Genomic DNA, 18,604 nt, shown 5'->3' on the forward strand with positions numbered 1-18,604 from the left:
ATGTGATCAATCTTTTTTCCCCCCATCTTTTAGTAAATACATATGAGGGTTATTTGCTCTTTCCCTCCGCTTACTTGGAGCCTGGATGATGAACAGGAGAGGTTAATACAGCAATCTCCTCCTTCCATCATCTGTTTTCAAATACTGAAAAAAACACAGTAGCATATTTTTACAGGGAGAGGCTGCTTCCATTTAAGGATCAAAGAAGAGATTCAGAGCAGCCCTGTGGAGAAGGACTTAGGAGTGTCTGTCAATAAGAAAATGAACACGAGCTTCAGTGTGCACTTGCAGCCCAGAAAGCCAATCACATCCTGGGCTGCATCAAAAGGAGCGTGACCAGCAGGTCGAAGGAGGTGATCCTGCCCCTCTACTCTGCTCTTGTGAGACCTCACTTGGAGTACTGTGTGCAGTTCTGGTGTCCCCAACATAAGGAGGATGCAGAACTGTTAGAACAAGTCCAGAGGAGGCCACAAGGATGATCAGGGGACTGGAGCACCTCCCATATGAAGACAGGCTGAGAAACTTGGGGCTGTTCAGCCTGGAGAAGAGAAGGCTGCGTGGAGACCTCATAGCAGCCTTCCAGTATCTGAAGGGGGCCTACAGGGATGCTGGGGAGGGACTATTCATTAGGGACTGTAGTGATAGGACAAGGGGTGATGGATTCAAACTGAAACAGGGGAAGTTTAGATTGGATCTAAGGAAGAAATTCTTTACTGTGAGGGTGGTGAGGTACTGGAATGGGTTGCCCAGGGAGGCTGTGAATGCTCCATCCCTGGCAGTGTTCAAGGCCATTTTGGATGAAGCCTTGGGTGATATGGTTTAGTGTGAGGTGTCCCTGCCCATGGCAGGGGGGTTGGAACTGGATGATTTTAAGGTCCTTTCCAATCCTAACTATACTATGATTCTATGAAACCCTTGAATTAGCATCTAAAAAATATAGACCAATGCCTGGGAGGAGAGAGAAGCATAGACTAGGAAGGCTCTATTTTAATGAGTCCCCATCATGAAATACATTATATATTTCAGGCTGATTTTGTTTAACTGTACACAATTTAGACTACTTGCACACAAGTATAGGTTTCACCTTCCTGTAAAGTCTTTGAAGACAAATATGTCCATTACTCTCAGTACACAGAAAATAAACCTGAATATTCTCATATACAAAGTGGAACTTGGAAGATAACTCCCCCCTATTTCCTAGTTAGTTGTGATAATTAACCTTTAGTTTTCTGTCACAGAGACATCTCATTTGACCATTACAGTTTTTCCTCCCCCACAAAGCAATATTTATTAATCTGCTTTTAATGGCCATGGTTTCAAAAGCGCTAGAGATAAATGTTAATTTGACCTGTTAGAGTCATTTGTAACTCACAGGGTTCAGCTAAACTCTATTTATTTCTCTTTAGGGATGACCGAGAAGTTTGTAAAGTATGAAATATCTGTAAGATTTATTAAATTCTTGTAAAACATGACAACTCCTCCCTTCTGTAATCATCTACTTAGCAACATGGCTATCAAACAGTAACAACAAATCATAACCAGGCAGAGAAAAGAAAATAAACCAATATTCTACAGGGCAAATATGCTTGGGAATCATAGACGTTGCTCATTAAAACATCTCGATTTTAATTGCTTACAACTTGGTCACAGTTCAAACATTTGGTGTGATTTTTTTCTTATGATGGTTACCTATCCCAGGCTGTACATTTTTAACTCTCTTAGCGTGAGAGGTGAAACAGGTCAGCAAGGTCTGAGAGCACCATTGGGGAAAACCATATTGGTTTGGTTTATACTGGAAATTTATGTTCACTGTGTCTGCATTACCCAGCAGATCCAGCACAGAGAATAACTGAAGAGTCAGGAGGAGGCAGAATGGGACTTTTGGGGCAAGAGGGGACGAACCGAGGTGGGAGGGTGGCTGACTTGAGAAGAAGCTGCAGTACAAGTAATTTTGGAATGGTTTGCTGAGAATAGGTGAAAGAAGGACAGACATGAAAATTGCAAAAGGCCTTTATGGAGGTAAGTCAGCAGTGTGAGAGAAATGTATTGGAAAATCACCTAAGCCTTACTTGGCAAACGGCAAAAGAAAAAAATAGGCTGTAACAAGAGGGAATAATAGCATGTTGGGGATTTAGGACCTTCTAGAAAAGAAGACTCAAACTAGGTCAGTAAGGAAAGGGAAAATCAAGCAGCTGCTGGGAAAAGAAAAAAAGAAGACAGTAACGCAGCAAGGAACCAGGGCGAGAATGAAGAACAGAGGGAAAAATCATCATGCTTGCATGAAATGGACATGAAGGAACATGGGATCCTGAACCTTTATAGTCTCCACTTAAGCAAATGCCTTTAAGACCCACTGGTCGCTTATGTCTCTCAAGTGTTTTCTGATACCCAGGAAGCACATAGGTACTGTGTTTGACAGCTGATCTGATAACCTGGCTAACAGGGAGCAGACTAGTGGGCTTAATGGTTCTCACTCATTTGGGGAAGTATTTGGGTTTAGAAGTCAGATATAAAGTTTATCCCCTGAAGAAACCTAGGCTGTAAGCTCACACAAATATTGGGAAATTACAAACAATTATGCAACATAGTGATAAAACTCATTGGACAGAGAAATAGTATTTTCTTACAAGGCCCCATTCCACACCTCCATCACTACTCAGCAGTCCTCATTATGAAACAAATGTCCCATCCATAAGAAAAGCACTGTAAGTTTTGAGGGAGCTAGCAGTGGATGACTTGGGTGGCAGGTGTGTAAGGCATAAAGAAGGAGCTTGCAAAAGAAAGTCATTTAACATGGCGCAGACACCCGACTGCTGCCTTGAAGTATCAGATTCCTTTTTTATCACAACTTCTGTAAGGGCTGAAAAGCACATTTAAACTACACTGGTCTCTAATTGCAAGCATTTTCTTGTTTCACTACCCGCAGTCAGTGGCAGTATCACAAAAAGTACTGATGAATCAACAAATGGGTTTTTAATTTTCCAGCCCAAAATGCTGCATTTCTTTTTAACCATAATGCCTATTTACCATAGGTTTCCTTGCTACCCATTTATCTTGTGAGGTATTAAAAAGCTATTTATCTTCCTTTTAAGCCAGGTAGACAGAGTAGACTAAAGCAGGCAATCAAGTAGGAACTGATGCCTGACCCATAGATACCAACCCTCTTATAGGCTCATGATGAGACTCAGTGAAGTCAGCGTGTCATATTTAGTAGAGCATGAGAAATGAAGTGTTAAATGACCCACCCTCACTTGCTATTGTAAAAAAGCAGTCCTGAAAGCCAGAAAACTCAATAGCAGAAAAAAAAATCACAAGCCTCAGACTTGTCTGATGGAAAAAAGCCTCTTTTGGTGCCAAGGATAAGTCATATTCCAAAACATTTATCTTTCACTAGGTGAAACCCTAACAAGCTAGCACTACAGAGAGAGCACTTATTGTATCCATCCACACTTGACTGTCAGTTCATACTAATGTCCCTGCTGCAGCTACCTGGCACTGACAGCAGAAAGCACAAATAGTGTTTGATAAATAAGGAACTTTTACAGTAACATGAGAGACTAACTTGCCATAACATAGAGATTTAAATATCTGCTTAGCCTGCACAGCATGAACATGAATCTTGCGTTGGCCTCTAGGAGAGACAAAAAACCTCATGTGTTTTACCTAGTGACACATCCGTGAGTGGGTATTTCCGGAACTGTTAGAGATATGCCTGTGTCATCTTCTGCCTTAAGAAAGAGCCAAGGCATTTGGAATGACCTTGGGACACTGAGGTTTTCTCCTTGAGACATGCATATTGCCTGAAGCACTCAAACTGTGGCAGGATTAGTGCCTCAGGAAAAACCCACCAGGAAATTAATAACTTTTCATGCAGACAAGGATCTGGGCAGTGCCTTCGATAAGCCTGCGGTCACATACTGACAACAGAAAGGAAATTCAAACTGAACAGCTGCATAAAAGGGTTATTATCTCTCCTTGTGGGTCCTGGGACTATATTGCATGCACACCCAGCTGGACAGAGGCTGAGCAGACAATCTCAACCCTGACATTTCCCACCTGGCACACTCAACTTTTTGACTTCAAACATTTGTCTTCTAGCATAATTTGTGTATGTGTTTGTGTAGCAATATTTAAAGTAGAGCAATACTTCAACCGATACAGCTATTCTGACCTTTGCTTTGCACATTAATTTTCATTCAATCTGTCTCTGAAGCAACATAAGGAAGGGAGCTTCTTTAAAGGTTTAAGCAACTAATTCATACTTAGGATTTCAAGGGATTTAGGTCTGTTGCTCTGTGACAGCCAGGAGAGCTGCAGTTGCAGCTGAATGCTAGAGTACACTACCAATCTGTTCCCTCAAAGACTTGTGAGACACAAAGGAAATGTTAATTTCAAATCTATAAAGAAACAGAAAGAAAAAGTGTGGAATCCTACGGGCCTCCTGCCTTTCCTTCAACTTTCAAGGTCTTGCAACATCTATTGGTTTATGCGGCTCTTGAGTCTGTCCTTGGAATCTCTGGAGCTCCTCTTCCTTGGTCTTGTGAAACTCTATAGCTCTTAAAGGTCTCCATCATTCTGGATATGCTTGAGTGATACTGCTTTCTGAAACTTAAGGGGCAGTCCATAAGTTCTTTTTTCTTCTGTATTTCTTGTCTTGCACAAATCACTGAAAGTCTGCACTGGATCACAGATTACCTCACCTGGTGTTCATGCTATGCAAGCTTTCAGTCCCTAGTGCTCTTGTCAGGCAAAATTACTGCAGGGGAGGCCAATTTCTTTATATGTAGTCTCATAAAATTATTACGGCCTTTTGTTTGGTTTGGTTGTTTGGGGTTTTCTTTTAGAATGGGTGAACTCAAAGAGGCAAAAAGCTTGGACAGTGTTTGGTAAACTCCTGTCAGATTTACAAGCAAGTGACTGTGTTAATAGTTCCCTAGAAAGCTGCATCAATGGTAAATGTCAAGTTCAGAAAACTGAGGGTGTTGCTCTAGCTAAAGCTGACCAGTTCTATGTCAGGGTTACTCTGACAAGCTTGGGACTGAAAAGCTGATCATGTCTGTTTTGCACAGAACAATTACAAGATACCACATTCCAGCAAATCTATTTGGGCTCAAATATGTGCCAGAGTTGTTAAAGAAGCCAGAGAAACATATGGAATTTGAATGTGCAGTAAGTTCCTTCATTCCTGAAGACCACAGAGCAGTTTGAACTAAGAAAAGTCCAGTGGGAGAGAAAGATGGAGAGTCTCTCAGGTGCGAATAGCTAACAAAAGCTTGCCTTTGTGCCAAAGTTCTGACACAATTAGCTACAGTTAAACAGTAGTTAACTGTTTATCCTGTCTCAACAGTAATTAACTGTTCAACCATGCCAAGTGCAAGGTCCTACACCTGGGTCGGAGGAACCCCAGGCACAGCTACAGGTTGGGCAGAGAAGAGATTCAGAGCAGTCCTGTGGAGAAGGACTTGGGGGTGTTGGTTGATGAGAAAATGAACATGAGCCAGCTGCAGTGTGCGCTTGCAGCCCAGAAAGCCAACCTTATCCTGGGCTGCATCAAGAGGAGCGTGACCAGCAGGTCAAAGGAGGTGATCCTGCTCCTCTACTCTGCTTTCGTGAGACCTCACGTGGAGTATTGTGTGCAGTTCTGGTGTCCTCAACATAAAAAGGACATGGAACTGTTGGAACAAGTCCAGAGGAGGCCACGAGGATGATCAGGGGACTGGAGCACCTCCTGTATGAAGACAGGCTGAGAAAGTTGGGGCTGTTGAGCCTGGAGAAGGCTGTGTGGAGACCTCATAGCAGCCTCCCAGTATCTGAAGGGGGCCTACAGGGATGCTGGGGAGGGACTATTCATTAGGGACTGTAGTGATAGGACAAGGGGTGATGGATTCAAACGGAAACAGGGGAAGTTTAGATTGGATCTAAGGAAGAAATTCTTTACTGTGAGGGTGGTGAGACACTGGAATGGGTTGCCCAGGGAGGCTGTGAATTCTCCATCCCTGGCAGTGTTCAAGGCCATTTTGGATGAAGCCTTGGGTGATATGGTTTAGTGTGAGGTGTCCCTGCCCATGGCAGGGGGGTTGGAACTGGATGATCTTTCAGTGATATCCAGTGATAGGACAAGGAGCAAGGGGTGTAAACTGGAGCATAGGAGGTTCCACGTTAACATCAGGAAGAACTTCTTTACTGTAAGAGTGACAGAGCACTGGAACAGGTTGCCCAGGGAGGTTGTGGAGTCTCCTACATTGGAGATATTCAAGGCCCACCTGGACAAGTTCCTGTGTGATGTACTCTAGGTTACCCTGCTCTTGCAGGGGGGTTGGACCAGATGATCTTTTGAGGTCCCTTCCAACCCTTGGGATTCTGTGATTCTGTGATCTTAAGGTCCTTTCCAACCCAAACTATTCTGTGATTCTAGGATTCTGTTTTATCCTTTGAATCAAGGATTACCCCAACAAGAACAGTCAAAATTTGTAAGTTAGATGCTCAAAAGCTCAGCAGCAGCAATTTATAAACTAGAGTTACATACAAATGTTGCAGGCCAGAATTTAAACTCAAGGCAGTCATTACTTTTCTGAGTGCTCCCTTTTGGAGTAAATATGGAAGATTCAACAAGCAGATGCAACCCCAATTACAGAGACAACAGAAAGCCCAGTAGCATCCTGGCAGATTTTGGAAAACCTGAAGGAAACTGCATCTGCTCTGCTTCCAAATAAAAGCAGTCATAAACTTTTATTTCTTATTTTAGAGAGGGGCAGTGTGAATCTGTTTGCAGCTTGTTATTTGCACTGCATCCTAATTCTCTTCGACTGACAATGCCTGACCTACAGCTTGCAAGCTCTGAGCAGCTCGGTAGGACACTTCACCCAGACCACTGCCAAAGAGGGAGAGCTTCAGTCTTCTCAACCTAAGTTTGTAGCTTGGAATTAACATTTGCTGTCTTGTTGCCACAGGAAAGGATCCAGGCTGCAAAATTACTTTGGCAGTGGCAGTAAGCCACTGCTAGCCACCAGTCTGCTTCTTCTCCTTCACTTCCACAACCTGAGGCGCACAGGTATAGTCATATGGCAGAGAGAGCTGCAACATTCAAGCATCTCCCACCACAGGTTATTCACATAACCATAAAGCTTGGACACTTCAGGTGTAAGGATTACAAAGAAAAGTGATAAAGCCCATGAAGTTTATGTTGCTCACACACAGTTAAGTGGAGGGCAAGTCACCATATCCATCTCCTCTGCAAATACTGAAGCGAAGCATTATTAAAGCCTCACAAACTAAAAACTGCAGAAATAAGCAACCACATTGCTTTATGACTGGAGGAGGTATTCTGGAAAACAGACATTTGGGAGACTGCTGCCTTCCACAACTTCAAATGTAACTTTTATCAGGTCATAAAATATTTCCTCAGAAATTACATTTTCCTGTTTCCCTTGGGGATTATCCTGGTATTTCCAAACTCCTACTATTCAAAAGTCTCCTAGAAACTATACAGCAGTATACTCCACACACCAACCTGGAAACATTTTCAGTGGCAAAAAACCACCAACAAGCTAATATTATCTCTTCCAAGAAGCTGAATTGACAAGTTTATTTCCTAGGACCCGGCCAAGCAGGACACTTCAGGCTGTATTTAAGCAAGCACCAGTGTAACCCCAGATTGTTCAATGGGACTAGCTACATCTCCTACATTATCTACACACATAATTACCCTTCACAGAACCCCAGGATATTCTTTTTACTCCAGTTTGTCTAGGTTCCAGAAACAATAAAACGTACAAGCTTCCCAGGTGACCTCTTGAAGACTTCAGGCAAAGGAGCTAAGCTTCAAGAAATATGGCACCTCTGAAACAGCTTATGCTTACAGGAGTATAAAAAGCCAGTTACACACTACAGGACTGCAGCTGAAAAATAGTTCAGAATTACTTTCTTCATCTAGTGTAACCTTTTTAAATCAAGTTCCAATTTCATGCTATCAGAGTATATTTTATGTCCTCTTCCAGTTCTGGCCACACAGAACGCTACTTTACAGGATATAAACATCTGCTAACAGAAGAGAGGATATTAAAGCAAGTAATAGTACAATTATAGTTCTAGGGCAAGATATTCTACTGAAAGCTTATACCGGGAAGAGAATGCACCAGAATTTTATATAACTTTTGGGTTTTTTCTCCCCAGTCTCATCAGGCTAACCTACTAAACTAGTTTCAAGCATCCTTAAGTGACCTTACCCAATGCCCTTCCTACCATTTTAGTCTATTTTCATATTCAGATCAGCCCTGAAATGGCATCACAAACAGCTTGTCTTGTGGGTAGCATCAGAGTTGGGGAACAGAATAACATTTCTGTAATTCTTACATTTCTCTTCATGGCTCATCCCCTCCCTTTCATGTTACTCCCAGCTTCGAGTTCATTGCCCTTTCAGAAGTACGTGAAGATTCAAATCAGCACTGCTTTCCTGGGCCAGGAATCAATGGATTAGGATGAGTGATTTTCAGCCTTTGCACCATGGTAATAACATAAATGCAGAAAGAAAAGAAAGCTTCCCAACCAGATTTTTCACACCACTGGCTGCAGACTAAGCAGGGCATGCACATTGGAAAAAAAATCAAAACCTACTGGGGGCTCGATAAAATCTAACAAAATCATGATGCATTAGGAAGAAAACCTGCTGCATCCCTCCTTATTTCTTCCCACAGACACTGCAGGACCACCATCTCCTGCATTTCCCAGGGTTTGATACCTTTTTCCTTCCTTCTTTCTGACTCCACAAGTCTCAGATTCTTCTACCTGCTTGAATTTTCACAGCATTACACATTCATTGCCAGGAAGGCAGGAATAATAAATACAGATTTGTTACTGAGATCAAAAGGGAGACAGCAGAGTTTATTCACGGAGAGAATGTGAGAACATGAAGAGACCAACTGGTAGGTACTGCCTGTACAGTTATAAACCTCCAGCTAAGTTCTGTATCTGCCTACCCTGAGCTCTATCCAAATAACACTGAAAAGAAGGTTCCTGCCCTGAACAACCGCAGCTCAGAGCAAAACAGTGATTCTCCTGGTGTGGTCTTGTCCTCACACAAACCTGCAAAGGGTTTTAAAATACCCTCAATGACATTGAGGCAAATTCCCTCCCTGGGCTACCCAGAAGAATGGGGATGACAGCTTTCTCTGAAAGGAAAGCCTTGCTGGGAACTTCATTTGTCTAAAGCCAGGGGTTCTTTTTTTTCAACAAGATCTCATTCTTAGAGAAAGTGGAGCCTTAGGAATCTGGTTTTAAGTGTGATGATAAACAGAGTCTGGCCATCTGTCATCCGCCAAGGAAGAAGAAAGAAATGAAAACACCTAAATTCTAGTTCTCTTCACATTACAGGATCATTTGCATTTTCGTTTTCCACATGGGAAGTCCCTGCCCAGGTGCTGAGCTGCTTCCACCTTTCTGGACATGAACCTTGCACAACTGTCCAGTAGGCCTGCCAGATACCATGCAAACCTGTCCCACCATTCTTGACAGACAAGTAAACAGAGATATATAATAATAACAATAATGACAATAATGATACTACTACTACTAATAGAATCTGTCTTGGAGGAGAACAAAGAGGGCTGTTCCACCATCAACAAATATCTGTCCATTATTATTCTAAGTATTAATCTTTTCCAAGGCTTTTGACAATGCTATTTCACCAATTCCTATGAGGCTGCTTTACTGCTAGGCTAAAAATCTGACTCTGGAACTGAGGAGGAAAAGAAGAGAAAGATCCCCAAATAGAGAAGAAATATTTCTGTCTGACTGGTGAGTCCTTTTGTTTCTTGCTGCCATGAATTTTCTGTATCTTGCAAAAAGGGAGAGGATATGGCAACTTCCAAAACAAATGGAAATAACTCAATCCCAAGGGTTATGTGAGAAATCATCTGCTGTCCTTGACTTTCCAAAACACCTTCTGTATCTTCAGTAAGTTCAATCAAAATTTGTATAAAGTATAAGCTCATTTTTCAAGCCATGATTTGCCACCTCTACATTTCTTAACAAATTTTCTCTTTCCTGTTCTTTTGTGTGTGGTGGTTTTGTAACTTTAATAATGTCTTGGCCATCTAGCAGCACTAGCAAAAGGCAAATGAATTCTTGTTGGAGCAAGTAACCCCCTCTTTCATGTGACACAGAAATGCTTACACTTCATTAACCTTTATTATAACCTAGTCACTGGAAAAGTTACTTTCATAGAATCCACACTATGGTTTCACTCTACAAACCATGAAATGTCAGAATGCTAAACTGCAGTAAAATACTGCTCACCTCCTTATGAACCCGAGATTAATGATACGGTGCGGAAAGGAACAGCAGTGCTACTAGGAGCGTAACAGGTCATGACCACTTCTAAAACACCCCATCAAGAACATGCAGCAAAACACAACAGATGGCTCCCAGAACTACAGCCCCACTTCTTAACCTACCCATCACTGAGACATCGTATTCAACCAGCAGAGTTGCCTCCTGTCCACACTGTTTGAGAATACTCATGGCTTCAGCATGTGTTGTTCCCAACAGTCGGATACCATCAACACTCAGCAGCCTGTCTCCAGGTTTGATTGTGCCCTCTCTGAAGGGAGATTAAAGGAATGAACTTTATTAATATAAGATAAATTGATTTGGAGATAATATCAATTTTATGCAGTGATTCCCTCACACCCTCCCTGACATCCGTGCCTCTTGCCTTAACACTTATCATTTACTTTGATGGTAAGAACATTCAGAGGGTGCAGTGGAAAGGAAATTGCTGTAATTGGAAAGCCAGTGACTAGAAAATGGCTTACCACATAGCTAAATAATCAAGTCACCTTAAATTGCAGCTAAGTATAGCTTCTGCTTCAACATATGCTTGCTTTCTGCCTTGTCAACACACCTCCTCTTTCATACGTACATAAACACGTCCTCCCCCAATGTTTTCTTAAAAATAAATATGAGGTGCGAACACATGGGTACAGAAACAGATTGCAAAACATGAATGCTTATTTACTGATTTTCTTCAAAAATACCCCTTCCTTGCATAATTCAATTTTTCTTCCTATCTAAAACCAATTTGGCTATAAATATACACTGTCTCCCAGGTCTATCTCATAATGTATTCCACGTTATAATGGAAAATGTAGTAATAATGTTATCTCAAGAACTGAGGACAGAAACAAGGAAGCAAGGAATATGAGGGTGTTAAGAAAGGGAGGGACAAAAGACAAACACTCTCTTGCACGATTTACTTCTCAATCAATGTTTTCAGGGTCAAAAATGGTCAACATAGGCTACAAAATAATCAATCCACTTACAGAAACTGCCCTTTAAGTTTCTTTAATTGTTTAAGGACATAAATGTAATTGTTGAAAATACAATTCATACATATAAATAAAGTTAATATTCTTATTTTATAGAGCTACAAGATGGTACTACATAAATACATGTTCACTGAGCCAAAACATGAACCTGTACTCAGAAACTGTCCAGGTGAAGTTATGTGTGAACTCACATGCAGATACATACAAACATCTTAAAAGAACAATACAAACAACACCCAAACACATGACAGTACTTTTCCTGAAGTGCAAGAGTGTTAAGAGCATAAAAAGCTACATCAGTTGTCTGAAAACTGAAGAAAAACGTGCTCTGACCTATTACAGGCATTTTTATTCTAATTATTTTGGGTTGTTTTGTTAAAGTTAATGGGAAAGTCTTGAAACATGTAACATGCTAAACTATTCTTCACACACACCATGATGCGCTGAGCCTTTGTGGTTGCCTATTCCTGTTGTTGTTATTCTAATTGAATGCATAATTCAAGATTTTCAAAGGAACAGGTTTGAATGTACCTACTTGACTCCAACTCCTAACTTCTGCCCCAAATAATTCACTTTTCTCCATTTCTCTTTCACATGCACTCCAGAGAAAGATGAACTGTACCTGTCAGCAGGCCCGCCAGGTCTAACGCATGTTATTACAACAGGACGAGATTTATTTCTGTCATCGTGTGCTCCACCTACAAAGGAAAAAGTGGGAGAAAGCACACCTTCATTCTATGGATTTTATGAAAGCTGATTTCTAAATGGAAAGCCTAAATCTTGCAGCATGTGCACTTACAGATGGGCTAAAAAGATCAAAAATGGCCAAGGCATTAATGTGAACCTTCATGGAATTTTATCTTAAAATAAAAGTGACCTACTGTATGGGATAGATGATTCTTTAGAAAATATTTCTTCAGAGCAATTCTTAATAAATGTATATGTTTTGCTTAGAACCCTTACTCTGTAAATATGATCTCAGTGTGAAAACGTACTGCTCTGAACTGTTTGCTGTACAGAGAAAAAACCACCTGTACTTCATGTACACTCACAATAGTAAGTGGTCACTAAGGAATTTATGTTTTATAAAAAAAATGTTTTTCCTGAAAAAAACTAATAATTTATAATTGGGGATTATTATTTAACAGCTGCATGTTTTCTTCTGTTCTCTCATTCACTGGTAACACTTGTACTATTCAGACTATCAGCACAATTAATCAATCTAATTTATACACATACCATATGTGAATCTTTTTAAAGAACTACAGTCTTCCTGCTTGTTTCAGTGGTAGCAGGATCTGGTCTAATCTGACACAAAGCTTCTCACGGTCTTGGCATAGCTGATTAATTATTTTTCTTCCATAAAATATAATACTAGAGTGGTTCATGAAAGCAGTACATGACTGCATGGAAAACAGAACACATAAATCACTGAGAAGTTTACAAACTGGACGTCAGAAACCTCGAAACGATTTCAAAATGCCACAAAACCCGACAACTTGTTTGCCAATTTCGGAAAGACAGACAGCTCAAATTTAATGATAACTCACCTCTTATTACAAATCCAAAAGTGTTCCCCTCTTTATGTAAAGTAACTTCCACAGTTCTGAAGACGAGACCTGATCCTTGTACAGCTAAAACAAATCAATCAATCAATCAATCAATCAATAATCCAAACCTCAATTGTTATTATTTTTCCAATTCTACACACACACATCTGCACTTTTCCCAGTTTAAGGTACATACTGTGCTCCCGGTCATATGACTGGAAAAACTCCCGTACAAAAGAGTCAGATTAAAGACCTATCCACTCATCCTCTTTTTTGAGAGCATTTTGGGTTGCATATTTTGCAGATTCCCAATTGTTTGGAAAAAGAGCCATAAATGCATATAACAGGCGAGGAATTTGAGTCTTACTGTTTAAACTGTGGCATAATCTTGCTTTCCTTATACAGAACTAGAGAAGATGGAAATACACAGTGATACACAAAAATGACAAACTCTTAAAGCTACCTGGAGCTGGTTGTGCAGCCATGAAAACACTGATTTGGATTAAAGTCAAGACAGTTGAGATTTTTAAGGTGTACCTCTCATCTTAGATTACTAGGTTAATAAGCAGAAAGCATTTTGCACCATAAGGATTGGTTTTTGCTTTGATTTGGGTTTTTTTTCCTTTTTTGAAGTGTAACATGCTCCCTCAACATTGGTAAGAGAGAAAAAAACCTCTTTGACTTGTAGTCGAGTCAGTATATCCCCTGTAAGCACTAAAGGAGCGGTGTGCAGCTGGGTGAGGAGGTGAGAAGTCCAACGCACACACCAACACATCTGGGTGTGATAATTCACTGCACAGAATTTGAAACCACTGCTGCTAAGAGACCAGTTGCCAGTTTATTTCTTTACAGGAAAGACTTTGGCAGGTTGTAAGAGCTGCCTTTTCCAGAGGAAAAGGACACTGGGGAAAATCACACACACACTTCCCAGATTCCAGGAAGATACAGCACAATGCACATAAACATTAAAAAAACCATCCCTCTATAAAATAATTGTTCCGTGAGCAGCAGAACTAATGAAAACTTATGTCCTTTAATGCTCCTGCCTGCAGTAATCAGTTTCCATGTCTCCCATTAGGATACCCTGAGTAGGGAATGGACACCAGAGGCTGCACAGATGGGGAGGTCATGAAAAGGCCCCCAGGAAGCAGTGGTACCCTTTTAAGTGCTTCATGCTTCTCCTTTTGAGGACTCCCCTGCTTGGAGGATCTCAACAGACACTTCAGTGTCTACTTCTATGAAATGTACTGTAATGTACTTTTTTTTTTGGAATCTTTCAATCATTATTAAAAAAGTTACTGCAGGAAACCAGAAGAACAACCCAGTGAAATCCCGTAAATCCAAACCCCTTAGGAAAACAGGTGAAAGACAGCCCTCCAAAGCATTGCTCTGTATTACAGTAATTCCAGCTAGAGCTTGAAGATCAGGACCATGTTACTGAAGTACATGTGGCTGATTCCTTTCCAGCTGGAAACATCTTACTGACTGAAAAGGACTGAATTATGGAGAGAAGGCAACTCTTGCTTTCACTGTCAGCAGAAAGTGGCCCTGCGCGTAGCTCAAGCTGAACCCACACTTCCTAATCTGCTTGGTGTGGCCTGTAACCTCCATTGTGGACAGGCAAAATTCACAGTTCAGCAACACAGCATCCTTCCACTTGGGCAACAGCCTCCCAGGTGGCTGTTCGTCCACCCCAGCCTCACCCTGGCAGGAGAAAGGAGTCTTTTAAAGACTCTAGTGACAACAAAAGGCAACACGCATGGCTCATGGTCCAGTTAAAAACATTGAGATGGCTCATGCTGAAAATAGCAGCTGGAAGCTCTTGCTGTGAACACTGCCAGACAGGGAAGGAAGCATGAGGGAGAGTGGGATTTACTAGTGCTCAGCCAGATTTAATCCATCTTTATTGAAGCTCTGACATTTCCCCACTCTGAAACCATGGTAGTCCTCTCTCAGAGGGGGCAGCCACAAGAGCAACAGTAGAATTTCATTATGTATTGGGCAGGGAAGGTGGTGCCAGGAGTTCACCGCATAACCTACTGGAAAACATCTGTGTATAATGAAGTCACTGTGTCTGGCTTTTCTAGTGTGCGTGTAAAAAGAAGTCAGAAATTCCAAGGACTTAATGACAAAGTTATGATCGCTACTGTAATTTAGCATGCTAAAATCCTGTTTCAGTGGACAAGAGAGGCACATATGCCAAATGCAGGTGTAACAGAAGGAAGCCACTTAATAAGTGCAAACCAAATAATACTCATAAACCAATTACATCACCAGCAAAGTAATTCTGAACTCAGGTGACTTCATTAACTCAAATACAGTGCTTCTAAAGTTCCCTTACCACAGGCAAACATTAATCAACACAGCACATTCAAAACATATTAAGGTGGCTGTCAGGAGGTCATAAAAAACCAAGTATGTGATTAGACTAGCTCTGCAGCTGCTAGAAAGCGGTGGGGAGTTCATCCACCCCTGAGCATCAAAGAGAGTGATGGATTTTTTGGCATCTATTGCGAGGAAAGTCTTTATTTAAGGAGACGGGAGCTTCCTAGTTGGCTCTGCAGATTTTCCTGGCTGAACACCAGCAAACAGTATCTTGTCTCCTCCAGTGAGCAGCATGAAGGAGCGCACACTCTTTCAAATGTATGCCTAGTGGTGGTGTCAGCCAGCCACTCTTTCACTTTAGGTCCCAGATTTCCAATTCACCATTTCTCTGGCTTTCACTTCATACCTGATAGCCTCAATTCCCACTGTTTCTCCCCTACAGATGCACAGTCAAAGACATAAGCACAAAAAGAATGAGCAAAGGAGAGGCAAGGAAACCGTTCAGTAGCACTTTGTTACTTCAGCATTGGCATAGATTTATGTTTTGAAGACAATCCTGCTCAGCGAGAAGCCCTTGCTTCAGCCACACAATTCTTGCAAGTTTATGTATCCCCATGGCTTAGCCCACTGCGTCTTCTGCTCTAGAAATGAGATGCTGCCTGGAAGTGATGTCAGAAATGACTGGAAAAGTCCCCAAGTATGTTGTTTATCTGGGAGAGCAGGAGGGCGCTGCAAATTAAAGGAAGGAAGGAAAATGCAGAGGCAGAACTCACAGATATTCATTGGTCTCATCTCAAAAGACCTTACTGTAACAAGAAAGATTCTCTTGCCCTGGAATCTACCTAATCTGATTCCCAATATTCAAAATTGTAAACAAATGAACAACAATAACAAAATAGTGAAGGCTGAGAACTCAATCCTGTTGTTGATGGCATCTATGCTTCTAAAAACACCTGTGCATTTCTGAGAGCATCCCCCTGTACTGCTAGTTCTCTCATACTGCTTCCATGCTCTGTGATAAGCCAGAGGAAAAAAAATTAAAGAAAACAACCACTACCAAATATGAAGATCACCAACTACTGTGGTTTAAACCCAGGACACCAACCATGCCCATCTCTCCACTGACAACATGTCTGCTGCTCTGCATAGGTTACAACTTGCTCTGCTGTTACTTACTGACTGGAGGCAGCTCATATTCCACTTCTAGAACAACCCTCTCGCCAACATTCTTGAGCAGGCTGATGATCTCATCGTGGCGAAATTTGGTCAGGTTGATTCCATTCACAGATTTGATGTAGTCTCCTACATCCAGCTGGTCACTCCTAGGAAAAAATACATATTCCTTTTGTTAAAGACAGATTTGCTGGACTAAACTAAATCCTTTAAAGTACAGTTTAGTGAAGGTAAGAAATGCGTTTCCATTCTTCCAGATTAAAATAAGCTCATCTTTCAAACAGAAAGTAGCATTTTAAGATCTTAATCTTGTTAAATATCAAAATAAGAAGAGTGTTGCGTTATTGATTTCTGATGTACAAAACCAGCTGTACAATAAAGGAGTTGGATGATTTGAGTAGTTTGGGAATAGGATCTGGGAAATTGTCTTCTTTATGTCCCTATCTCTTTGGGAAGCATCCAAACCCATTTTTTTTAACAACAGTTGCATACACAGCTAACATCGCAGCTACAGGAGACAGGCCATAGCCCAGATGAATGTGTTCTGCTCAGTTACTTCAAAGGACTTAGCTTAACCTTTACCTTTTGACTTGTTTCACTCATGAATAACAGCTTTTTTATTTCCACTGTAGTAGTGAGTAAGGTAGCTATGACTTTAGACTCTCTTTAATCTTAAAACCAGCTGATGAACAGTATGGTTTTGGGTTTTGATTTTTGTTGCCCCTTTTTTTAATAAAAAATGGTATTACTATGTTTACTTTTTCCATGATATATGATAGTTATGGTTATATATATGGTTACATATAATAGTACTATGGCTAGTTTTTCTATTTCATTTTTTTGCTTCACTATTTTATGCCACTTCTCCCAAGTTTTTGTTCAAGGACAAAAAATATATAAGAAATATCATATAATTTAAAAGAAACTTAATTAGTCTTAGGATGACTTTCAAATATCTCGCTGGTATTTCTAGTTTCTGGCAAAATAGCCTTGAGGGAAGAGGGGGGCCAGCTGTTGCCATTTCTCTCTGAGCCTGATGGGCTGCCATTATAGATGCATCTAGTCACATATTTGTTAGTGACCTTTCTGATGCAGTATGTATTTCTGAAGCAATCACATCATGTAATACATTTTGTGGCTTGAGATGTAGTTACCTAGCAGCGATTCCTCCTTGACGAAGGTTAGATACTCTTGGTTTCCCATCCTTGTCGATTCCACCTGATACTGTAAGCCCTAGGGTGGTGCCTTCTTTTTTCATTAATTCAACTATTGTTGAGCCTTTGAATTCTTCTGTTGAAAGAAAATCATTTGCATTATTAAAATTTACGTGAAAACACAGATGTTGCCTTTCTAAAATGACATCTACTTCCCAAGAAAATCATTGTGGGTGTTAATAAGAAATAACGTGTACGTCTGGAGATTCTTTATGTTACAATTCGCAAGTTCTGCTTGCGAGGCTCTGCATAAAGATAAATTTGAGACATATGTTCTGTAAAAGGTTATTAAAAACTACACCAGTGTGCTAGGATACTATACAGAGGCAATAAATACAAAGTCTGGCAACACTTACAAATGGTAGGTAGTTGTTTCACATTTTTAAGAAGCTGTATTTTCTCATTTTCTGCTTTCTCCCCCTGATCTCTGTGTTTTATAAAGTACTTCAACTGATTAAATGGAACAGTAAAAAACACAATGATATAACAGTACCAGAAAATTTAGGTTCAGGCTCACTTTGAGGCCACTAGTAGGTGTCAGTGTCAATCAATACAACCTAGCACAACAAGGATCCAGATGGACATGAAATACATCAGATCTTAATGGTTTTACTTGTTATTCTTACACAAATATATCTTCACTGTAACTCTCTGCAGAACAGGTTGTTGTGGCTTGAAGCACGACACAGGTGTAAGGTAAGTGAAGGGCTTTCATAGTTGTAAGTGCATATTATATTTCCCCCACACGCTGCCTGGGATACCCTGTTCTGCAGTTTGCCCATTTAGTATTCTTGGAAAATGCCAAGCTAATCCCACAGACCTCTGAAAATGCAGATCACCTGCAATGGAAAGCCTCAAACTCTCGAAATGACATGTCCTTATTGCAATGGACAAGGCAATCAACATGTACACAGCTCCAGCAGGACTGCAACTGTTTGGAAAGCCATAACGCAATCATACTTCATGTCCAGTGTTTCCAGCCAGAGAAAACCTATTAAAACCACCAGCGGCCCAGGTA

At 40.9% G+C, this 18,604-nt stretch overlaps 1 protein-coding gene across 1 annotated transcript in view; it reads right to left on the minus strand.

Moving 5' to 3' along the window:
- Positions 1-18,604, minus strand: part of GRIP1 (glutamate receptor interacting protein 1) — a 325,658-nt gene that overhangs the window by 67,966 nt on the left and 239,088 nt on the right. The window contains exons 3-7 of the mRNA XM_034062764.1: positions 17,527-17,662; positions 16,376-16,521; positions 12,875-12,958; positions 11,947-12,022; positions 10,452-10,597 (exon numbers count right to left, since the gene is read on the minus strand). Coding sequence (XP_033918655.1) covers positions 10,452-10,597; positions 11,947-12,022; positions 12,875-12,958; positions 16,376-16,521; positions 17,527-17,662 — 588 coding nt within the window. The remainder of the gene's footprint in view (positions 1-10,451; positions 10,598-11,946; positions 12,023-12,874; positions 12,959-16,375; positions 16,522-17,526; positions 17,663-18,604) is intronic.

The sequence above is a fragment of the Melopsittacus undulatus genome, chromosome 5, assembly GCF_012275295.1.
Source record: "Melopsittacus undulatus isolate bMelUnd1 chromosome 5, bMelUnd1.mat.Z, whole genome shotgun sequence".
Lineage (NCBI taxonomy): Eukaryota > Metazoa > Chordata > Aves > Psittaciformes > Psittaculidae > Melopsittacus > Melopsittacus undulatus.